Source organism: Salvia miltiorrhiza, chromosome 1 (assembly GCF_028751815.1).
Source record: "Salvia miltiorrhiza cultivar Shanhuang (shh) chromosome 1, IMPLAD_Smil_shh, whole genome shotgun sequence".
In the NCBI taxonomy this organism is placed as follows: Eukaryota; Viridiplantae; Streptophyta; class Magnoliopsida; order Lamiales; family Lamiaceae; genus Salvia; species Salvia miltiorrhiza.
Window position 1 is genome coordinate 17,537,724 of NC_080387.1, and position 24,729 is coordinate 17,562,452.

Genomic DNA, 24,729 nt, shown 5'->3' on the forward strand with positions numbered 1-24,729 from the left:
TCTATGCTTGGGAGCCAACTCCCCAAATTCACGCCTAGTCATCAGGGGCGGATCTACATGGGTGCAAGGGGGTACAATTGTACCCCCAATTTTTTTTAATTTTTTTTACTATATATATACAAAAAAAAATATAATACAATATTTTAATAATTATAATATCCACGTTAATTGTTTAATAGTTTACAGTTATTTGTTCCATTAGTTTGTCAAGTTTGTGTTATTTTTGTCTTATTTTCCTTTCTAATTAATAAATTTTTAATATTGAATTTGAGTCAATCCTCGAGTTAAAGAAATTATGAACTATTAATAATGAAATTAGTTTTTTTTTTGAAGATAAAACATTTTTTCAAAAAGCGTATAGAAGTAAGTGTTTATATGTTTTTAATGTACTTGTCATTCAATTAAAATTGCGAACAACTATTTACTAATCCCTCCGTTCCAACAAAAGTGGTGCATTTTCTTTTTTGATAATAATTTTACACACAAATAATGTGGTCTCACACACCTTTATGCGGATTTTACATTACAATTTTATTCTCTTTAAATACCGTGTCGAAAAGAAGTGCATTGTTTTCGTTGGGACGGAGGGAGTATATTAAGTGACTGATTCTAATTATAAACCCATTAAGATTCTAGTTGGATATAAAAATTAATTGACGGAATGCTTAAAAAAATTTGACTCGGGAGCTTCCGCCCCCGAACCCCCGTATAAATATTTTCAAACGTCGTACTTCAATAAAATTCGTCCCCCCTAATAATAAATCCTGGATCCGCCACTGCTAGTCATCAACTTGCAATAATATAAAGCTAGCTCCCAACTCCTTAAGCTTGGCAAGGAGTTGGCGTTGCCAGCACCCTTAGTCTCAACTCCAGCGGAGAGCACAACATTCTCTATCATTTTCCTGTCACCAAGAGTTCTCTCCAACGAGCAGAGAAGCCTCCATTTCGTTCAGCCAAGTTCTCAAGGTAAGCCTTGCTTTAATGCCCCATCTTCTTCCATTGATCACCTGCAATTACTGAAACAACACCACCAATTTTCAGTTCCAGTTCATTCAACACGCCATATCCGAAAAGCAAGATAAACCACTCATTCACTTCTTGCCAGAAAACTCTAAGGTAAGAGTAGCTTTGATTCATCATCCCCTTCAAATCTGCAACTTGCATTTATTGAAAGGAACAAGTTCGATCTTTCCAGTTCAATTATTCCAGTTCGGCTAACTCAGCAACAAATCACCAACCAACATTTATACTTCAAGGTATTTATACTATCTCAGTCCACTCTCTCAACATACGCATCTCGCATCCTCAAGCATGATCAGTTTATGCATATGAAATCAGGCTCCACAGACAGAAAGAAAGGAAACGCCTCAGCTCATAAATCGAATGTAGACTTGCCATAGCATGCTCACACACATAGAGTGCTAAGTTTTAATTTCTTACTCGAGGAAGTCTATATGCATATCGAAACTCAACCACGCAACGAAAAGAAGAGAGACGAGGATTTGAAACTTAGCTTTAAGAAATAGGGCCGGCTGCCTGTTCGGTTGAGCCAAGACGACGACGACGGCAGCTCTTGCTGCCTCGGCGGAAATCGTATGACAGCAGCAGCAGCATCGCGAATGGAGCAACGACGCTGAATCGCCGGTCTTCCACAGACGGTGGAGATGGCGGCAGAACCATGGTGGCGGAGGTGGAAAAGAAACAGGGCTCGACTCCCTGCCCACCTTGACGTCTGAATCGGGACCTGAACGGCTCGGAGAAGGAGGCGAGACGACGCCGGCTTCGCCGTTTGACGGCCAGGGGACCGCGACAGCGGCGGCGGCGATAGTTGTAGGCCGAGATTAGGGCTTTTTCCTCCCGCCTTCTCCAAAGGCAGATTGGAAGGGGGAGACGCCGAGTCTGATAGTGAGGAATCTGGGCAGCGACTCCAACGGAGAGTACGGCGGCAGCGGCGGTGGCATTTGGGCGAAGAAGGGTTAGGGCTCGACCAGATTGGCTGATATGGTGAACTGAGGAGGAAGTGAGGCGAGGGGAGAAGGTACGTCTGGCCGTCGACCTCGCCGGATTTCGGAGCCGCGGCGGCGAGCCCCTCAGCGGAGAGAAGCCGCGACTGATGTTGAGAGGGAGGAACTCGACTGATTTGAGAGAATAAGGGGCCCGACTTATTTGAGAATGGAAGAGAGAGAAGAGACCGATTGGGAGGGGAGGAAGGAAGCTGGGCTTCTTTCACTTATTTTTCCCTTGGGCCGAAATGTTGGCCCTTCTTTTTAAATATTGTGGGCTACAGATTTTTGATAATGGACTGGTCGTCTAAATCATTTAAGCCCAGATCCCCTTTTCTTTAAGGCCTTTTTATTTTTATTAGAGTTGGGCTGAGGATTATTAACAGATTTGGGCCTCACCCATTTTATTTAATTGGGCTGTTGTATTATCTTAGCTGGGCCTCGTTTGATTTATTTTTTTAGCCCAGCTAATCAATTATTTATTCATTGGGCCAAGATTTATTTAATTACTTAAGTCAATGAATTATTTCAATTGGACCTTTCATTTTAGTTATCCAGGCCCATTTCTGCTTAATTAATTATTAGGCTGTCTTATGTTGAGCCTTTTAATTATTCGAACTTATAATATTACTTTCGTTCCTAATTATTAAGCCGATTAATTTATGAGGATATAAAGCGAATAAGCCGAAGTATTTATTTCTTTTCTATCGACTACAAGGAGCGGGATTTATTTAATTGACGGATTAGAACACCCTGAAGCGAACGGATTATTATAGTTAATTACTTCACCTCTTGAGGCGAAACCTAGATGGTTCTTTCACTTGATCCGATAGCAAGGATTGATAGTAGAATTTCCCGATTATTATCTCAGAATAATAATTCATGCATAAGAGAAACATGCATCGTTAATTTCGTATTCTCATTATTTGAGAATTTTGCTCGAGCAATATCTTATTTATATTCTCGTAATAAAGGTCAAGCGCGAGTTTAATAATCAGTCAAGTAGCTACTGTACCACAGAAAGATTCTATCAGGTGGGCATTACTTTCATATATATCAAATGAGTTTCATATTACAGTTGAATAAGTTATTTCATGACAAAATCTTTGAATTGAAGTTATTTCAAGTATTGTCTTGCCATAACATGTTTCAATTTCAGTATGATATCTATCTGATGTGGCTTTGCCAGTTATCATGTAGTCGAATTCGGGTCTTGAGCAGTTGATAGCTATCATGCCTTGACTAGTGTACACGAGGGACCGTAAGTCATCTAGCGGGTTGGCCGGTCCGATGTCCGTTGAGAGGTGGCCACCTCTTCGGCACGCAGTTCCAGATATGATAGATTACAAGAGAACTTGGTCTGATCAGACGAACTTTAAGAATCACAAATGAATTTAGTAAGCTTGGGCGTTTTTAGCGAAAAACCCCCTTGTTGTACTATTTATGATGGCATGACAATTTACAACTTTACGAAGCATGTTATATTTCATAATAGGCATATGTGCCCACTGAGTACCTTTGTACTCAGCCCTGCATGTATTTCTAAATGTGCAGGTTGAGCAGTAGCCGATGGTGATGAAGTGACGAGCGGGATCCTTTTTGTCTTAATATCATATGCATTGAAAAACTCTTGGGTACATGTCTTCATACATGTAATCAGAAACCTTATTCCTTCCGCTGCGTACTCAAAGAAGTCTTATGTTATTTTGGCTAAGTCGGAGATATCCGAACTTACTAGTTTAATTGAATCATCGCAACTAAATCGTCGTTATATATTAGATGTTTCCTTCGTTATCAATAAAAAAATACGATCCTTCTCCATTTATTTACTCCCCTTTCTACTCCCGTTTCTTATCTCCCTCCCTTAGTCATGGTTTCCCGGTTTAATTATCCTTAATTAAGTCCGGTCGTGACAGTTTATCTTTCGTACTCACATTGGCTATTACAACACATCTCACCACATGTTCTATGGATTAGTCATTCGTTCAAATTGAATTTTGCAGTTCTTATATTTCAATATAAGCATCGTTTATAGAAATTTTATGATTTCGTAACATCCAGACTAACTACTTAATTTTATGATTGGTTTATTAAATTTGTGTTATTTTTCTCTTCTTCTTGTCTTAGTTAGTTTTCATTGTTCCTCTAGTTGAAATAAGATTGTGAAATATTAACAATGAAAATTAATTTATGTTTATAGAAAATAGAATAGTGTAGACGTGCATGGCTATTCCCGTGGCTCTTCCTGTATTGTCAATATACTTGTTATATTAACAATTATTTAGTATAGCAAGTGACTGAATCATAATTCTTACCCTATTAGGCTTCCATCTGAGTTCAAAAAACGAACTGTAGGGAGCTACCACCCTTGAATGCTCGATCAAGTACCCTCAAACTTCATATTTCAACAAGTTCAATCCCCTTCAATTCAACAATTCCTGAATTTGCCACTGCCTGTTAGTCTGTACCGCACAAAAATATGTCATATATTAAATCCACTTATTCCCTCGTAAACTTTCACTATAGTGATGTTTTAATTTATTTATATATGTAGAATATCTACTCCCTTGTCTAAGCTAGCTTCATGTTTTCAACGCACTCTTCATGAAGGAAATTGATCATAGTACAGATCGAAGCCTAAATGCGTAAGAGAAAACTAGGATATGAAGCTGGTTGATTATTTCTTTCCTCTACTTACCATCACATAAGTAAAATCTTGCTTCATGCTCACCTACAATACTGAACTAACTTCTTGCCTAGTTCATATGTTTTTTTCCCCATTTCCTAACTCGAACTCTCCAACCTATTGGTTGGAAGAGAAGCGTCTTACCAATTGAGGTCTTGCCCACTTCATCAGTTAAATCGTTGACTTATTGTTCTACTCTAATCTAGTTCAGTGATCAGGTTTTACTTGCTTAATTTGTTATGCACTAGCTAGCTGTGTTTACATCTTGGATCTTGAATTACATTTTCAGGTGCTGACCTTCATTATCTCAAAATCAAGAAAAAAAGTGAAGATGGCCGAAGTTAGCCCTTTTGAAGAACAACAAACGACGTCGGAGACCACAGAAAATGGCCGCAGCAGCCAAAGAATCTCCGAGAAGAATGAGAGCAAAAGTGTGGAGAAAGTTCCATACTACAAACTGTTTTGGTTTGCAGACGCTGCAGATTACGCGCTGATGGTGATGGGTGTGATAACATCTGTGGGGAGTGGTTTGGCGTTGCCTCTCATGACTTTCCTATACGGAGAATTAGCCAATTCTTTCGGACACAACGTCGAAACTCAAGCCCTTGTCGACGAGGTATCCAAGGTACGATCAAATAACGGGATAGTTGCACTTAAATACACCAACTTCCACTTAATTTTGATTTTATATATGAACTAAATATTATATATATATATATATATATACATACATATATATATATATATATATATATATATCTTTAAATACACAAACTTTTACGATTGTCGATTTCTGGTAAAGTAATATCATCATGACTAGCATCGGTGACAAATTAATATCATGATGATCAGGGACGGTGCCCATGGCAGGCACCCTCCAACGATTGTCCAAGCTATTTTTTTTTTATCATTATTACGGAAATTAGGTTGTTTTTGTTTCCCACTTTTATATATAAAAATATAAATTTGCTCATCCAAATTTGTATCGATATACAAAAATATAATTTTGTCTGTTTATTTTAAACTTCTAATTCCACCCCTCATTGTAGATATATACTCCCTCCGTCCGCCAAGATTATGTAAAAATTACTATATTTGGCGTCCGCCAAGATTATGTCACTTTCCTTTTATGGCAATGGTCCCACCATCCTCTTTAATATTTTATCCTTACTAACATTCTTTATTTACAAAAAACCCACTCAAAATTCAATCTCAACCACACATCTCATAAAGTGGTGGGACCCTTTCTCCACTACATCAAAATCATCACAAATTTTATTAAATCCCGTGCCCAAGCAATTTTACATAATTTTGGCGGACGGAGGGAGTACTAATTTACACTATTTAATTAGTATATTGGGTGATTAATTCAGGTAGGCATTTTAAGCGTCCATCTTATCATTAATTTGGAGAATAATTGTGTGAAAAATCAAAACAAGTGAAAGTTCATCATATATTTGAAGGTAGAATTTTTAGTTTTTATGCAAAATCAGAATTCGATGAAAATTCGCATGTTTAGGTGTGTAATGACCCCTTTGTATAAGATTAGTATTGTGCTTCAAAACAATCTTAGTAATATTATCATTGAAATTTCTTACATGCTAATTAATATATAAGAATATTCATCTGTAGGTGTCCTTGAAGTTCTTATATCTTGCCTTAGGGTCAGGAGTAGCAACTTTTGCACGTAAGTATTGAAAACTTAATTAATTAGGTTAATCATCTTGGAAATGTTATTACACAACATATATAAGAAATTAATCCCACATTTTGTTATTGGCAGAGGTGTCTTGTTGGATGATCACAGGCGAAAGGCAGGCAGCTCGGATTAGAAATTTATACCTCAAAGCTATACTGAGGCAAGATATTGGATACTTCGATAAAGAGATAAACACAGGAAAAATTGTGGAGAGGATGTCTAGTGATACCCTTATAATTCAAGATGCTATGGGAGAGAAGGTAAAAAATAATTAACTATATAATATAGTGTTGGATAGTACACCCGTGAAGCACAATACAACTTAAAACAAAGAAAGATTACAACGGAAAAACTGAAAATGCACTTAAATATAAACTAGAACAAACTCAAAGCCGAGTCGAGGAGTCCTCTCTCCGCAAGACGAGATACGCCCTGGTAGTGCTCACGGTAAGGCGTGTCGTCCCCAAAGATGAAACAACTTCGTCCTTCAAAGTAGCAGCACCGCGAACTAGGAAGGCTCTGGCGAACTAAACGAGACGAGAATTGAGCTTTATGCTCCTACGAATGCTGCTAGGATGATGATATGAGATGGAGAGAAGAGAGAACTTCTTGTGTTGGTGTGTTCTACTCCATCAACAAATGAGGCTATATATAGCCACACCATGGGAAGTGAAAGGCCTTAGCTTTCATGATGCCATCATGGCTAGCCATTAACCATTGGTGGTTACAGCAGCTGAAAGGCCAAAGGTCTTGGCAGTTACGACAGCTCAAAAGTCTCACGTGTAGTACACAATTTTAGTATATCATTTTCCACTCACCAGAAATTGATTTTGAGATAATAAAAATACTGCGATTATCTATATAAAAAATATAGAATAACCATATTATATTTAATTCTTTAAGAATTAAATAAACAACCACCACAAATTAGTTAAGTATAAAAATATACAAAACTAATTTCCAACAATCCCCCACATGAGTGGAAATGCCATATGCATGAATGCAGACTCATAGCTCAATCCTCAAGAGACATCAAAGCATTAGGACAGGTGGCTTGTGGCTTTGAACCTTCCTTAGTTGATACCACCGGATATACTGGCGGACTGGTAGGACGCGATGCCTTTGAACTATTCATCCAACGTGTATACCTAGACAATGAAACCAACGCGATGATGACTCAGTCTCATCCGTTCTCACATTTGTGTCCGTTGCAGGCCATGGACAACCTTTTTGGATTCATAAGTGATTAAAATGAAGCGGCCCCACTTCTCACTTACATAGGTGGTTCTTTCCCGAGCATCCTACCACGCTCGACCTCCTCGAGGTACTTAGGAACCATTAAAAGTCGAAGACTTATCCTCACCACTTGGTAGGCTTAAACACACTCCCACTATTGCTCTTCCACGGGAATATATGTATTGAGTGTGCACTCATAGACTTTAATAGCTTAGTTTTCCCATTGAACCAAGTTTTTGGGATCTCCAATCAACATGGTTGGGTTTCCACTATAAATGTCTTAAGATGTGATTTTTAAACCCATTCCCGTTAGCAGCTTATACATTTGATCACGATGTAAACCTTTGGTCAATGGATCCGCTAGATTATCTATTAACTTCACGTACTCAATAGAAATAATCCCACTTGTGATCAAAAGTCTCACGGTATTGTGTCTACGGCAGATATGCCAAGACTTACCGTTATATAGATCACTTTTGGCTCTCCCGATAGCAGCTTGGCTATCACAGTGTATCATCACCGATGGCACCGGCTTATTCCAACATGGAATATCTTCTAAGAAATTCTTTAGCCATTCGGCTTCTTCACCAGCTTTATCCAAAGCTATAAACTCTAATTCCATGATGGAACGAGCAATACACGTTTGCTTCATGGACCGCCATGATACAGCTCCACCCCCAATAGTAAACACATACCCACTAGTCGAAAGTGAGTCCTTGGTGTCGGATATCCAATTCGCATCACAGTAACCTTCAAGTACTGGGGGGTATCTCGAGAAGTGTATCCCAAAGTTCAAAGTGTATTTTAAATACCTCAGAACCCTTATTAGAGCCTTCCAATGTTCCTTGCTTGGATTGCTTGTATAACGGCTTAACCTGTTCACCAGACATGCTAAGTCAGGGTGAGTACAGTTTGTGATATACATCAAACATCCAATCACTTTAGCATATTCTTCTTGTGCAACAGGCTCGCCTGTGTTTTTCTTCAAGTGAACATCAAGTTCTATAGTGGTCTTAGCCGGACGACTATCATGAGCAATGAACCTCTTGAGCACTTTCTCAACATAGTGAGCTTGTGACAAGACAATTCCCTCAGAAGTTCTTACAATTTTCATTCCAAGAATCACATCAGCTATCCCCATGTCCTTCATGTCAAAATTCTTTTTCAACATGCTCTTGGTATCATTGATTATTTGGATGTTGCTCCCCATAATTAACATGTCGTCTACATAAAGACACACAATGACATAGCCATTATTAGTGCCCTTGACATAGACACACTTATCACACTCGTTGATCTTGAATCCATTTGATAACATCACATTATCGAATTTCAAATGCCATTGCAGTGGTGCTTGTTTCAATCCATACAGGGACTTCACAAGTTTACACACCTTCTTCTCTTGACCAGGTACAACAAACCCTTCGGGTTGCTCCATATAGATTTCATCTTCTAAATCTTCGGTTAGAAATGCAGTCTTAACGTCCATTTGGTGAATCTCTAGATTGTGCAAGGCAGCAATCGCGAGAAGCACGCGAATAGACGTGATTCGTGTAACTAGTCAAAAGGGTATCGAAATAATCGTACCCTTCCCTTTGATTGAACCCTTTGACTACCAACCGGGCTTTGTACTTGTCTATCGACCCATCCATTTTATACTTCCTTTTAAGGATCCATTTGCATCCTAAGGGCTTTCAACCTTCAGGAAAAATCCATCAACACCCAAGTGTGATTTGCTAGAATGGAGTCAATCTCACTTTGAACAGTCTCTCTCCAAAAAGGAGCATCTGGACGAGAGAATGCTACCTTTATTGATTCTGGTTCTTCGTCTAACATGTAAACTATGTAATCAGGGCCAAATGTTTTTGCCGTCCTGGCTCTCTTACCACGTCTTGGTTCAAAGTCCTCTGGTTCAGAACTAGGACGCTTGTGCGACTTTGGTTCTTTCTCCGATGGATTAGAACTAGTTTACTAGCACTAGTATTGGAACTAGCTTCACTCTTGTCCTTGTTCTTACAAGGATATATGTTTTCAAAATAAACCGTATTTCTTGACTCAATCGTCGTGCCCACATGCATGTCAGGAACATCAGACTTGATGATCAAGAATCGGTGGGCGTTGCTATTCAAAGCATACCCAATAAAGACACAATCAACTGTTTTGGGTCCAATTGTGACTTGCTTGGGAGGAGGAACTTCCACCTTCGCCAAACACCCCCACACTTTAAGATATTTGTACGAAGGCTTCATGCCCTACCATAGCTCGTAGGGAGTTGCGTCCCTACCCCTTGGAGGAATTTTGTTCAAAATGTAATTGGCTGTCAAGACAGCTTCCCCCCACATGTTCTAGGGCAACCCAGAACTTATCAATAATGCATTCATCATTTCCTTAAGCGTTCGATTCTTTCGTTCAGCAACGCCGTTAGACTGAGGCGAATATGGAGCCGTAGTTTGATGGATTATACCGCTTGTGCTGCATAACTCCTCAAACGGGGCTACATATTCTCCCCCTCTATCACTTCGAACTTGCTTAATCTGACAGTCTAGCTGATTTTCTACTTCAGCTTTGAAGTTTTTGAAAGCTTCAATGGCCTTATCTTTACTTCTTAAAAGATAAACATAGCAGTACCTTGTACAATCATCGATAAAAGTAATGAAATACTTCTTACCACCTCTTGTTTGCACAAATTTCAAATCACATACATCAGTATGAATCAACTCTAAAGGTTTTGTGCTCCTCTCAACAGTGTGGAATGGTTGCTTGGCCATTTTTGCTTCAACACAAACTTTACATTTGTTTGAAGTGTTCAAGTCTTTTACTTTTAGCAAATCCATATTTACTAATCTTTTTATAGCATTTATATTCACATGTCCTAATCTAGAATGCCATAAATCGGAGCACTCAATCAAGTAAGAGGAAGTTGTAGGGTTTTCATTCATAGCATTTTTAGACGCACGTCGCACATTGATTACATTGAGTTTGAAAAGTCCATCGGTAAGAAAACCTTTCCCAAGGAACTTCCCAAACTTAGACAATATCATCTTATCAAACTCAAAAACTAGTCTAAACCCTTTGCTAACTAGTAGGGAGCCTGAAACCAAATTCTGGCGGATGTCTGGGACATGCAACACATCCTTCAAAGTTAGTTCTTGACCAAATATCAGCTTGAGTACCACTACACCAACAACAGCAACTTCTGACGAGGCTTTGTTCCCCATATTGAGCTTCTTCCCCTCAACCGGTGTATAGCTTGAGAACCTTTTCTTATCGGAGCACACATGCACCGTTGCTCCGGTATCTATGAACCAACCACCATGGTTCTCAACCACGTTGACCTCGTCTGTGACCACAACTGCTAGATCATCCTCGTCCCACTTGTCAAAGTCCTTCTCAACAACGTGGGCCTCCTTTGCCTTCTTCTTCTTTGGCTTGCGGCAGTCCTTCGCCATGTGGCCCGCCTTGCCATAATTGTAACAATCCCCGTTGAACTTTGGGGCATTCACCTTCGCTTTGCCCTTGTCTTTGGCATTTGGGCGAGCACGGTTGTTGTTGGAGGGACCGCCTTTCTCCAACAAATTGGCTTTGGCGTCAAATGGGCCGTTGGACTTGCTATCACGTTCTCTCACATTAGATTCAATGCGCAGCTTGACAATGAGATCTTCAAGAGTCATTTCCTTTCGCTTGTGCTTGAGATAGCTCTTGAAGTCAGCCCAACTTGGCGGGAGCTTCTCGATGACCGACCCAGCGGTGAAAGCTTTGGGCTAGTTCATTCCTTCGGATGCCAGCTCGTGCAAGATGAGTTGGAACTCTTGCACTTGGTCCATGATCGATCGACTATCGACCATCTTGAAGTCTAAGTACTTTGCTATTAAAAATTTCTTTGTCCCCGCATCATCACTACGGTACTTATTTTCTAGTGCCTCCCAAATTTGCTTGGAGGTCTTTACATTGGCATATACATTATATAAGCTATCCTCTAAGCCCCCCAAAAGGAAATTCTTACAAATGTAGTCGCCATTGCACCAATTGTCATACCAGACATGCACCACGAAGCTGGTCTTGTTCTCCGCCGGCACAGGAGGCTCGTCTTCCCTCAAGAAATTGACAAAGCCCAACGTCGTGATGTAGAACATCATCTTTTGTTGCCACATCTTGAAGTGTGACCCACCAAATTTACGTGGCTTTTCGGCTGGCGGCAACATCCTTGAAGGCTGTAGCGGCGCCGAAACAGTTCCACTCTCGAAACCACCAGTTTGGAATGAACCAAACGTGAACCCCGACAGTGTCGGTCCAACAGAACTAGTTCCATTCCCAGAACTACCATCTCCTCCAAGGCTTGTTTGGAATGAACCAAAATTGAATGACAATGGAGTAGGTCCTCCATAATTCATACCAGCAGACCCGCCAGAAGTAGCGGAAGCAGTTACATTGGTGGAAGCAGCAACAGTTGAGTTGATAGCGGCGACAGCAGTGCCAGAGGTAGCAGCGGCGGCGGCGGTGGCGGAAGCAGCAGAGTCGGAGGTGTTGGCAGGAGTAGTCGACATTTCCAGTTAGAACAACAACGAGTACTATCTCGTCTTGCGATTGTTGGATAGTACACCCGTGAAGCACAATACAACTTAAAAAAAAGAAAGATTACAACGAAAAAATTGGAAATGCACTTAAATATAAACTAGAACAAACTCAAAGCCGAGTCGAGGAGTCCTCTCTCCGCAAGACGAGATACGCCCCGGTAGTGCTCACGGTAAGGCGTGTCGTCCCCAAAGATGAAACGGCTTCTTCCTTCAAAGTAGCAACACGGCGAACTAGGAAGGCTCCAACGAACTAAACGAGACGAGAATTGAGCTTTATGCTCCTACGAATGCAGCTAGGATGATGATATGAGATGGAGAGAAGAGATAACTTCTTGTGTTGGTATGTTCTACTCCATCAACAAATGAGGCTATATACAGCCACACCATGGGAGGTGAAAGGCCTTAGCTTTCATGATGCCATCATGGCTAGCCATTAACCATTGCAATGTGATTTTTTTTTCCTTGGACATTTACAACGATTATCAAGTATAAGAGAATAATCGCGATTTCTTTTATTTATATAACTATATTAATGATTCAACGATAAGAAAAATAAGTTGAAGAGACTACCTTAACCATTCTTATATTTTGGAAAATTGGGCAACGGTTTGAAAAAAAAAGGAGTTTTTTTTTTTCAAGAAATACGTTGAAAGAGACGAGATCTTATCTCCTTGAATAGTTAATGATTTAATGGTATTTGACAATAATTTTTGTTGGATCCAAAACTAATAAATCAAATATTTTTTAGTATACATAATAATTAATACCTATAACTAATGAGATATATATTAAAAATTTTGGGCCCTCAAATTTTTGGGGCCCGGGCTCGCCCGCCCTCAGGGCCGGCCCTGAACATACTTTACACTACTTTATACTATAATATTACTCTTTTTAATAACCGTGCCAAAAAGAACTAGGTCAAGTGAGATGAAACGGAGGGACTAATATTTTCCATAAAATTAAATAAGACTTTTTTTAATAGCAAAAAAGATTTTAAGACTTCTAATTTGTAAATGAGAACTTTGCTTGAGTGTCAATAATATTTTTAATAAAATAAAATAAGACTTTTCTTAAGAGCAAATAAGATTTTTAAGACTTTTTTTTTCATAAATGAAACTTTTAATTGAATGCAAATAATACTTTTCAAAAAATCAAATAAGACTTTTCCTGAAAACAAAGAAAACTTAATTTGAAAATGGGACTGTTCATATAATGAAATAAGACTTTATATAATATAATTTATAATAAGGGTCAATAAAAATTCAATGGTACACTCTAGCCTCTTAAAGATGAGGTCTAGAGATCAAATGTTAACTTAAGCAGTAATTTTCTTAAAATATTGACAAGGACTGATCGGTCCAAACCCCCGCCCAGCTCGCCTCGGCTTGTGCTCAACTGTATGAGACCGATTTCATGGAAGACCACCTCATACATTACATTTATTTAGGATTTTTTACCCTTATGCTGATAATTAGTATATTTTACACGGATGCTCGATTGCTCGACTCGCAATGGTCGAGTATGTCGAGTATTAGTATATTTCTAAGAATGTTTGATCACTAATGCTCGATTACTCAACTCGTAGTGGTCGAGCATTGATGCATTTACCACTAATGCTCAACTCGACAAAGTCTAACATGTCGAGCTTTAATTAATTTACCACAAATGCACTAATGCTAGCTTGACATACTCGACTCGTAGTGGTTGAGCATTAGTACATTAATTTACAACTAATGCTCGACTTGTATTGATTCAAATAAGAGCAATTTTGTCATTTCAAGCTCAAAAGGGGTAGTTATTATAGTTTTCTTTTATAGTGGGTACTTTTTATTTTTTTTTATCTTTTTTTTGGATAATTTATCAAGTAAATAAAGAAATTAAAAGATCGCACGGCGATGAACTCAAACCCAGGACCTCAGACCTTGGGCATTAACCACCTACCGCTAAGTCAAGACACGCACACCGATATTTATTGCTCAAATCGCGAACTTTATTGACCCTTATTATAAACTTTATTTTGTTGTTCTATAGTTTATAATATAGAACAACGAAATAAAATTCCAAATCTTTGGCAATGTGTAAGAGCTACCATTAAGCCTAGATTGAATATTTTATTTTGTTGTTCTGTATTACTCAAATCGCGAACTTTATTCGATATACTCGACCAATCCAAGTTGAGCAATAATGGTAAGTGCACTAATGCTCGACCATTGTGAGTCGAACAATTGAGTGTTAATGGTCGAGCATTTTAGAAAAATGCAATAATGCTCGACATACTAGACCAATGCGAGTCGAGTTGTCGAGCATTAGTGCAAAATGCACCAATAAGGATAAACAAGTGCTACCTACGTAGAATTCATCTACTCTATAAAACATGAATATATTTTAGATTTTATCTTTTAAAATTGATAGATATTATTTTCACCCTATATAATATGTCAAAATATTTATTTTGTTATTGTAAAATTAAAAACTAGCCAAAAGACAAAAACAAAAAACATTTTTTTGCTTAAAATACTATTTGCTCTTAATTCACGTGGTTTGGCTTAAAGTCACGACCAAGAAGTTTTATGATTGTGAATTGCATGTAAAATAGGGTTAATTGACTATTAAGAAAATTCATGGTTGTGAATTATTACGGTCGACTATATTTTATCTTAATGGCTATTTGTAATCTGTATAATATAGCAAAATGAATATATTAGGTAACTCTACATATCAAAAAAGGAAGATAAAATAGTTATTTTAATATATTGACAACCAAGAATACGTTTAATGGACAATTCCTTATTTAGCAATTCACAACCAAACTTAACCAACTAGTAATTCACACAATCAATTATAGGTTCTCATCCTGAATTTAATCTTAAATTAGTCAATTAAGAACAAAATAATACTTTTAAGTTAAAGTGATTTATTTTTATCTGTTTATCTCTATTGCTATGTTTTATGTTTATATATGAAATATATATTTTCACAGATTAAACTCTGTGTCTGAATTCTTATCATGTTGATGGGAAAACTCAGATTGGGAAGCTGATCCAGCTCTTATCATCATTTGTTGGAGGCTTCGTCATAGCTTTCGCAAGAGGATGGCTTCTCACTCTTGTGTTGCTCTCTGTAATCCCCGTTCTCGTCGTCGCTGCTGCTTTCATGACTATTGTTATGGCAAGATTGACATCACGTGGGCAGACGGCCTATTCAGAGGCAGCTCTTCTGGTTGAGCAAACAATAAGCTCAATAAGAACTGTAATATAACAAGAATCTTTCCCAACTACACAAAATTTGCTAAATATTCACATATATCTTTGTTTAGACTTAAGTGATACATATATGCAGGTAGCATCTTTCACTGGGGAGAGGCGAGCTGTGGACAGATACGAAAAATCTCTACACAAAGCTTACAAAGCCGGTGTGCAGGAGGGCTTGGTTGCTGGATTAGGCTCTGGAGTTTCTATGTCGGTCCTCTTCTGCAGCTACGCGTTAGCAGTCTGGTTCGGCTCCAAGATGATCATCGACAAAGGCTATACAGGAGGACATGTTTTGAACATCATGATGGCTGTTCTATTGGGATCATTGTAAGTTTTCTTCAACCAAATCATAAATTTGAGTGGATACCGTTTTTTACTTTTGAGTAATAAGGATAAAAATACTCAATCGTGTATCTCATGTGTTGGTTTCTTTCAGTTCTTTAGGGCAGATATCCCCATGCTTGAGTGCATTCTCAGCGGGTCAAGTTGCTGCTTTCAAAATCTTCGAGACGATACATAGAAAACCAGACATTGATCCTTATAGTCGAGAGGGGCGCGTTATGGAGGACATACACGGGGAAGTAGAGCTTAGGGATGTGGATTTCAGCTATCCATCAAGGCCAGATGAGAGGATATTTAGTGGTTTCTCTCTGAGAATAGAGAGTGGGACTAAGCTGGCTTTAGTTGGGGAGAGTGGGTCAGGGAAATCAACCATTCTAAGCCTTGTGGAGAGGTTTTATGATCCACAGGGAGGTGAAGTCTTGATTGATGGGGTCAATATTAGAGAGTTTCAGGTGAGGTGGATGAGAGGAAAGATCGGTCTCGTGAGCCAGGAGCCCGTGTTGTTCGCCTCGAGCATCAAGGACAACATTGCTTACGGGAAGGAGGGGGCGTCCCTCCAAGAAATCAGAGGTGCTGCAGAGCTTGCTCATGCTGCTAAATTCATCACCAACCTTCCTCAGGTATAATTAGTATAGAATTTGAGTCTTGAAAGGCCATTTGATAGCAAGATTCTTCTTGTATATATGTTGCAGGGGATTGATACGATGGTTGGTGTGAATGGAACTCAGCTTTCTGGAGGGCAGAAGCAGAGGATAGCTTTAGCCAGAGCAATTCTGAAAGATCCGAGGATTCTACTTCTTGACGAAGCTACAGGTGCCCTTGATGCAAAATCGGAGAGGATCGTGCAGGACTCGCTCGACAAGGTCATGATAAACAGAACCACCATCATCGTTGCTCATAGCCTAACCACGATCAAGAATGCAGATTCCATTGCTGTCATTCACAAAGGAAAAATTGTAGAAAAAGGTACAATTGTCAAAGTATTGTTCCATTTTAAGGCCGCCTTTACTTGAATACTTTGATGGAAAATGAGAGAAAAAATATATTTTTACCAATTTTTCTATTATTTTTACATATTTACTATGATAGGAAATATTATCTGGGAAGAGTGAAATATTTTCTCGAACAGCTCTTTTTCACTTTTTTTCTCTCCATTGTTGGATAATATTATCCTTGAGTAGGGGTGTGAAAACATTTTCCAACATTTTTTCATCTCTAGTAAACATGATTAAAAAAAAAGGAAAAAAAATAATATTTTCTCATATTTTCTTATCCATTATTTTTCAATGAAAATTGTGCAACCAAAGTAAACGCACTCTTAGAATGAGTGTGTATATAGTTTCAAAAAAAAAAAAAAAGAACGAGTGTGTATAGGATTTGTTTACCAAATTTGGATTGTAATTTTGGATATGTTAAGAACATTAATAATTTGGCAGATTCATTTCCAATTGAAATGGGTAACTAATACACAAATTTTGATTTTTATTATAATGACTTTTATGTTTGGATTGTACCAACTGCACCTGCAGGTTCACATTCCGAGCTAATCCAAAACCCAGAAGGAGCATACACTCGACTCATACAACTGCAAGAACTGGATGTACAAAACCGTAGAGCCGAGATGAGCGCAGGAGCGGGCAACAGCGCACGCTATTCATTTGACGGGGCGACGGAGACGACACAAACCACCACGGCGGCCTCTTCTTCATCAATCAAAAACCAGATGATGCCTAATGTATCACTCTACCGCCTCGCACTCTTGAACAAACCAGAGATCCCACAGCTAATACTCGGCTCCTTAGCAGCAGTGATGAACGGTGCGATACTCCCACTCTTCGGCCTCCTATTCGCCAGCGCGATCAACAGCTTCTACCACCCGCCTCATCAGCTCCGGAGGGATTCCAAGTTTTGGGCAGGTACATTTGTTACTTTCTTTCTTTTCTATGGGTAAATGCCTCAAAATTCACAAACTTTTACCTAATTATGATTTTGCACATGAATTAAAAAATTTGCCTTCAAATACACAATTCTAATCTTTTACACAATTGTCAATTGGCCCAAAATTAATATTGTGATGGACGCTTGAAATGTAAAAGTTGACGTATTTTGGTTTGGACAGGCATGTTTGTTGTTCTTGGTGTGGCGTCTCTCCTGGTGACCCCAACGAGAACGTATTTGTTCGCGGTGGCTGGGTGCAGGTTGATCAAGCGGCTTCGGCTCATGTGCTTCGAGAAGGTGGCGCATATGGAGATAGGGTGGTTCGATGTGGCTGAGAATTCGAGCAGTTCGGTTGGCCTGCGGCTCTCCGCGGACGTCAAATGCGTGAGGAATCTGGTCGGGGAATCGCTTGCTTTGGTGGTTCAGAACGTTGCGACGGCGGTTGCAGGTTTGGTCATTGGCTTCCAAGCCAGCTGGCAGCTCTCACTCATAGTGTTGGTTATGTTGCCTCTCATCGCCCTCTATGGATACGTTCACATGAAGTTCATTGGGGGTTTTAGTGGCGACTCACAGGTGATTCAATTGCGCCTCAATATTTGATTTTAATTTGCACGTGAATTTAAATTTTTGTCTATCTCTATACATAAATTTTCAATTATTTTGATTTTATCCATTTTTAACTAATTAATGCGATTGTGGCTAGTTGAAGTGGTGTGAGCATTTGCCTACGTCGTTCAGTACATCGACTGTGAGTCATGCAGACATTTCGAACGTTCACCTCATTATTAATTCACCAAAACTCCTGTGAAATCGATTTCACAATGACGCTACTTCACCATATAAATGACACTGTAACATTTTAAAGTGTTATTTGTATGTTGAAGAAGTGTAATTGAAAATGTTAAAATGTCATTTGTATGTTGAAATAGTGTCATTTGAAAAATTGGTTTACCATGAAATCGGTTTCACGGGAGACCACCTCAATTTTGAGGCAAATTTTCAATCGTGTGAAAAAACCAAAACAATTGAAAATTGTGCAAGAATCTAATTAAGATCCTTTATCCCAACTTTGGTATCACACTTCTGATTTTTTATTATTATTTTATTTTTTCTTGAATTTTAATATATGGTGTGATTTAGTTTAGTTTTTGCAATTATTACAGAGTTCATGAATCTAATTGAGATTTATAATTATCTTTTTATATTTAATTTTCATTTTTAATTTTAGCTTAAAAAATTAAATGATTAATTGGGTTGATAAATCAAATATCACGATTTACAATTCTTTTAAATTATAAAATTTTGTAATAAATTTTTATTTTTGTTCATTATATAATAGCAATTCTTTATTTTATAATAATAATTATTAAAATGGTGAAATTGGCAATGAAAAATGAACAAATAATTCGAGATCGAATCTTCTGATTTGGACATACAATTTTTAGTTCACGTGCAAAACTAGACTTCAATGAATATTCATCTATTTAGGTGCAGTTACCCCATAATTTAAACATACTAGCTTATATACTTGAATGGATCCGAGCGATATGGTTTAACTTTTAAGGATTTCTGTGTGAATTGATTGATGCATGGGTTGTGCAGAAGTTGTACGAGGATGCGACTCAAGTTGCGAGTGATGGCGTCGGAAATATTAGAACGGTTGCTTCGTTTTGTGCGGAGGAGAAGATGATGGAGCTTCACCGGCAGAAATGCCGGCTGCCGGTGAGGGTAGGGACGGAGCATGGGTTGCTAAGCGGAGCAGGTTTTGGAATGTCTATCTTCTTTCTGTATTCGGTTTACGCTGCTAGTTACTATGCTGGGGCCAGACTTGTTCATGCTGGAAATATTACATTTGAACAAGTTTTTCGTGTAAGATTTCTACCCTCTACCCAACCTACTTGTCTTTTTTCAAATCTTTTTGGAAACAATAATATAAGAGTAAAAATATTTAAAAAATTATACCTATATCATCCTCGCACATTTTTACTTTTAATTAAGAAAAATTTAGTAATTTGATACATTGTAGGTTTTTACTATATGTTATACTTCATTCATGAAAGAATTCCCTAGGAAGGAGTGTCACAGATTTTAACAAAAAAGTAATTGAGTGCATGTATTAAGAGTGAGAAAAAGATTATTGAGTATATTGGGAAGGTTGAAAAAGTGTTATAGTATTATATTGTTTTAATTAATGAGTGGGGTATAGTCCAAAAATAAATAGAAAGCTCTTTTGTCAACGTTTTAAAATGAAAAAGTAGGAAGTTATTTCGTATATGAACTATTCAAAATTTTGTTAATTTTATCTATTTTTAATATTATATTGAGTGAAAACTGATTTAGATTAGCGAACGATAAATAATACACGCAACTTTACAAGTACACAATATGCTCACTTTTATGAATTTGTCATTCAATAGATATGATCACATGAACAAATCTATTTGTGCATTCGTAAGGTAACGAACAGTTTTCATGCAGCCAACACTGTTCGTGCAATATATAGAACAATATATGTATACTTTTTTATATGAAAAATAAATATTTTAAGACATGATATGATGATAAACTCGAATTTGAGACTTTCACTTTGTGCATTAACTAAAATAGTATAGGTTTTTATTATTGTCTTCTTTTTCTCACTAAGGTAATTTTGAGAATCCGTCCAATAAATGATTATGATTTATATGTAAATAAAGCTGTTTGTGTGTATATTTGTCCCTTACTATAAACAAAAATGGGCAATTTTCACTATAAACTCTATATATTTTATTTTCTTCGTTTACAAAAAAATTATCATATCATGGATGATACGGAGTTTAATGAAAAGTTAGTGAAGTTATTAGTGGAATAAATGTCTCACTTTAAATGTGAGTGAAACTATATGGACTCTACTATTATAAATAAAACTGATAATTTTTTTTGTAGATAAATTAAAAAGAAAATTATGATAAATATTTCGTTGACAAAAAGGGTACTTTTTAATTCATAAGTTTTAGGTGAGTACCGTACGTACTCTAATACAAAAATATGGGCAGGTATTTATCGGTCTGAGCATAAGCGCGATTGCTATATCCCAATCGGGGGCCCTTGCGCCCGACACTGGAAAAGCCAAAGCTGGCGCTGCTTCTATTTTTGAGCTTCTTGATCGGAAATCTGCAATTGATTCTTCCGACAACTCAGGAATGGTTCTACAAAATATAAAAGGAGATATCCAATTTCAAAATGTTCGCTTCAGATATCCTAGTAGACCCGATGTTCACATTTTCACAGATCTGTGCTTGACAATTCATTCCGGCAAGGTACATCAATTCAAAAATTTCTTATTTTTTTCTCAAATCGACCCAACCAAATTAGCATGTCAAATCGAATTGAACCCATAAATTAATATTTTGATTCAGTGTGATTTGGTCTGGGTTAAATTATTATCATTATTTTTTATTTTTATTTTTTAAAAAACTTTATATACTTATGCTTATCAAATTGGAACCACATGTGAACTCAAAAGTTAATTCTTATTCTTAGAAATGAAAGTAAATAACTAATAAAAAAAGAGTTGTTCTTGGGCAAAACCGGTTGTACCGTACAACCGGGTTGCACCCTGACCCGCATCCTAACCCGAATCCGCATCCTGATCCGAACCGTGTATATGACACTATTCGGTTAGATAAATGGCACTGCTTGTAATTGACATTATTCGGTTATACAAATGACATTGCGTATAAATGACACTTATATAATTGACACTATTCAGTTATACAAATGACACTAACCGTGTAAATGATACTATTCAGTTATACAAATGACACTGTGACATTTTTAAATGTCACAGTGTCATTTGTATAACCGAAAATGTCACAGCGTCATTTGTATAACCGAATAGTGTCATTGACAATGTTATAGTGTCATTTATACACAGTGTCATTTATATAACCGAATAATGTCAATTATATAACTGAACAATGTCAATTATAGGCAGTGTCATTTGTATAACCGAATAGTATCATTTACACAGTTTGAGTCAGGATGCGGGTTCGGTGAGGCTGCGGGTCAAGGTACAACTCGGTTGTACGGTACAACAGATTGTACCCAAGTTTTTGTGTATAAAAAACCATATGTATTGAAAATTCGATTCGCTTTTTTAGGCTGAACTGGACCCAAATTAAAATAATTTGCGTGTGGAAACCAAACCTAACCGAAATACTCTTGTATATATATTCCCTAATGTTTTATTCTTGAAGGCAATATTCATCACAAAATACTAACAATGTTTAATGTGTACATATTCAGAGCATTGCTATTGTTGGAGAAAGTGGGAGTGGAAAGTCGACCATCATTTCTCTATTGCAACGATTTTATGATCCAGATTCGGGTGTGATCACACTAGATAATTTTGAAATCAAGAATCTGAATTTGAAGTGGTTAAGAAAGCAAATGGGGGTTGTGAGCCAAGAGCCTGTGTTATTCAACGACACAATTCGTGCGAATATCGCCTATGGCTATGGAAAGGAAGGCGATGCCACAGAAGCAGAAATCTTAGCTGCCGCTCAACTTGCAAATGCACACAAATTCATCAGTGCTCTGCAAAAGGTGCATTTTCGTTCACAATCTCAATGACTTTTAGTAACGCCAACACAAATGACTTAAACCTTCTCTTCTAGTTTGACAAGGAAGTAACTTCTTAGTAAGACGCTTTCTCTTCAATCATTATGTAGAAGTCAAGTCATTAAAGAGAGAAAATGAGAAATCATTATTAATTTTTTTAAAACAATAGAAAGAAAAAAAGTTTCTCTTATAGTTTGTACGGGTGTGCATCGAATGGTTGAACCACCGACCAAAATTCGATGGATTACAACCCAAACTAAAAAACTAAATATTCAAATATTGATAAAGTATTTCACAAGAAACAAGCATCAAGAATCACAAATCATAGATTGAAAGCTTAGTTGAGATTAATAAATCAAAAATATTAATCCAACTAAGCATACAAACCCTAGAATTGTATTAAAGCTTATCTAAACGTGATTAAAGAAGAGTGCATATAATTAAAAAAATATGTAGAAAAATCCACAATGAACACATAATCTAAATCTTAATTAATCCTTGTAGAAAATTAATCCAAGCTCTAAAATTTGGAGACGATAAGAAAATTAGAAGAAAACTAAAACCTAGGAATATGAATTGTGTCTTTAAAAAATAATAATAAAAAAAGGTTCTAGATATAGCCTTTGGGGACAAATCAAAATGTTGTTAAACAACTCTAAATAGACAACGGTATGTGTTTTTGGAAAAACTGTTGTCATGAACTCACACTGTTGTCTGTATAGCATTATGAATTTATCACAAACTCAAAAGTACTTAGATGAATATATATATATAGGGGTATGATACAATAGTTGGTGAAAGGGGAATACAGTTATCCGGTGGGCAAAAACAGCGAGTCGCAATTGCACGGGCCATAATGAAGGATCCGAAGATTATGCTACTTGATGAAGCCACCAGCGCTCTTGATGCTGAATCTGAAAAGCTCGTTCAACGCGCCTTAGACCGAGCTATGATACATCGGACCACCATAGTGGTGGCTCATAGGCTGTCCACTATCAAGAATGCAGATTTCATTGCAGTTATCAGAAATGGAGTTGTTGCAGAAAAAGGAAACCACCAGACTTTGATTCATATCAAACATGGCATCTATGCCTCTTTAAAGGGTGGCTTCAACACCCCCCCGCCCCCGCCCCCACCCCCGCACGTGTAAGTTGGTATGATTTATCACCAACTATATATAACATGAATAAACAAAAGTCTTCATTAAACTTTGGCCTAATACAACTTGATACTATATATACTCCTCCCGTCTCATTACAAATGTCTCACTTTCTATAATAGGATGTTCCATTACAAATGTCTCATTTTTTTTGGCAACATATTCACTCTCTATAACTAATTTTTAAATAATATTTATCAACCCACTTTATCTGCTAATTACACATTTCTTAATTCTCGTGCCCAAAAGTAATGGGACATTTGTAATGAAACAAAGGGAGTATTAGAATTAGGCCCATCGTCTACTTAAAATGTCTTACAAGGGAAGGTCCATCATATATACTAATATTAATACTAATATAAAAAGTGTTTTCAGCACAAAATATAAATTACCTATTATATTTCTATTATATACTTCCTCCGTCCCATAAGAGTGTGCATTTCTTTCTACTTTGGGACATCCACAAGAGTGTGCATTTGCCATTTTTGTACACTACCTCACCACTAACTCCTTATTTCTTACTCTTACTTTATAATGGATCACTTTACCCACTCCTAATACACTCATCTAACATTTTATTAAACACGTGTCATCAAAAGTGATGCGCACTCTTGTGGGACGAAGGGAGTATTTTATTTTAAGGATAATTATGTAAATTATACATTGTATATTTATATAGAAAAATATATTAACTAATTATGATGTGCAGCCCCTTTTGCGTGAAAAGGGGAAAGAAAGAGAAAATCACAGTAAATAATTAAGGGTGGGATTTAAAATATCCATTTTGATAAGTTATCTATAAAAAATACCCACCCTTATAACTTATATACTCAATCTACCCAAATTAATATGAAGTACCATTTTCACCATTAATGTCTCAATCATGTTTGTACTTTTTCCAATATATTTCTTACACCTCTTACACATTTGAGTAAAAAAAGTGTACTTTTTGTACAAAATGATGACACAAATTATAAGGATTCTCTAACTTTATGAATTTAATTTACTGACTTCTTCAAGGTTCACGGGTTCACGGCTGGTGCCTTATTTTGGCAGCACATTTCACGGCTTCAAATATTTTTTTGACCACAATAATACACCCTTTTGACTACATTAGGGGGACGACTAGCGGGTGGTGGAGGGCTCATTACCAAAAACATTTAGGTTAAAAAGGGGTAAAAGGGGGATGCATGCATTCCCACATTCAAACGGCTACACAATTAGTTTTTAAAATTGAAA

The 24,729-nt window shown here is 37.3% G+C and overlaps 2 protein-coding genes across 8 annotated transcripts; one reads left to right on the plus strand and one right to left on the minus strand.

Annotated features, from left to right (window-relative positions):
- Window positions 1-636: 636 nt before the first annotated feature.
- LOC130989690 (uncharacterized) lies at window positions 637-2,406 on the minus strand. The gene is made up of 3 exons (XM_057913783.1): window positions 2,403-2,406; window positions 1,515-2,229; window positions 637-1,016 (listed from the first exon to the last, which is right to left on the minus strand). The coding sequence occupies exons 1-3, from the start codon at window positions 2,404-2,406 to the stop codon at window positions 1,004-1,006; spliced, it is 732 nt and encodes a 243-aa protein (XP_057769766.1). The 3' UTR covers window positions 637-1,003.
- Window positions 835-23,539, plus strand: LOC131006803 (ABC transporter B family member 11-like). 7 transcript variants are annotated; one of them, XM_057933949.1, is made up of 17 exons: window positions 835-966; window positions 1,042-1,116; window positions 1,196-1,256; window positions 2,978-3,037; window positions 3,558-3,655; window positions 4,979-5,314; window positions 6,473-6,648; window positions 15,226-15,447; window positions 15,538-15,776; window positions 15,886-16,411; window positions 16,460-16,757; window positions 17,321-17,707; window positions 17,911-18,302; window positions 19,332-19,598; window positions 20,765-21,028; window positions 22,017-22,316; window positions 23,107-23,539. In XM_057933949.1, the coding sequence occupies exons 7-17, from the start codon at window positions 6,487-6,489 to the stop codon at window positions 23,479-23,481; spliced, it is 3,432 nt and encodes a 1,143-aa protein (XP_057789932.1). In that variant the 5' UTR covers window positions 835-966; window positions 1,042-1,116; window positions 1,196-1,256; window positions 2,978-3,037; window positions 3,558-3,655; window positions 4,979-5,314; window positions 6,473-6,486; the 3' UTR covers window positions 23,482-23,539. The 7 variants fall into 7 exon arrangements, with proteins under 7 accessions (XP_057789932.1, XP_057789930.1, XP_057789928.1 ...); XM_057933947.1 differs by lacking the exons at window positions 2,978-3,037; window positions 3,558-3,655 and adding an exon at window positions 6,322-6,376 and having other exon boundaries at window positions 841-966; window positions 16,484-16,757; XM_057933945.1 differs by lacking the exons at window positions 835-966; window positions 1,042-1,116; window positions 1,196-1,256; window positions 2,978-3,037; window positions 3,558-3,655 and adding exons at window positions 4,577-4,648; window positions 6,322-6,376.
- The last annotated feature ends 1,190 nt before the right edge of the window (window positions 23,540-24,729 follow it).

Bases quoted from the DNA above. Each gene is read 5' to 3' on its own strand.
- LOC131006803 (XM_057933945.1), top strand. From the start codon at position 5,021: ATGGCCGAAGTTAGCCCTTTTGAAGAACAACAAACGACGTCGGAGACC. The intron at 19,599-20,764 runs GTAAGATTTCTA...AAATATGGGCAG, and splicing joins CATTTGAACAAGTTTTTCGT to GTATTTATCGGTCTGAGCAT. The intron at 22,317-23,106 runs GTGCATTTTCGT...ATATATATATAG, and splicing joins TCATCAGTGCTCTGCAAAAG to GGGTATGATACAATAGTTGG.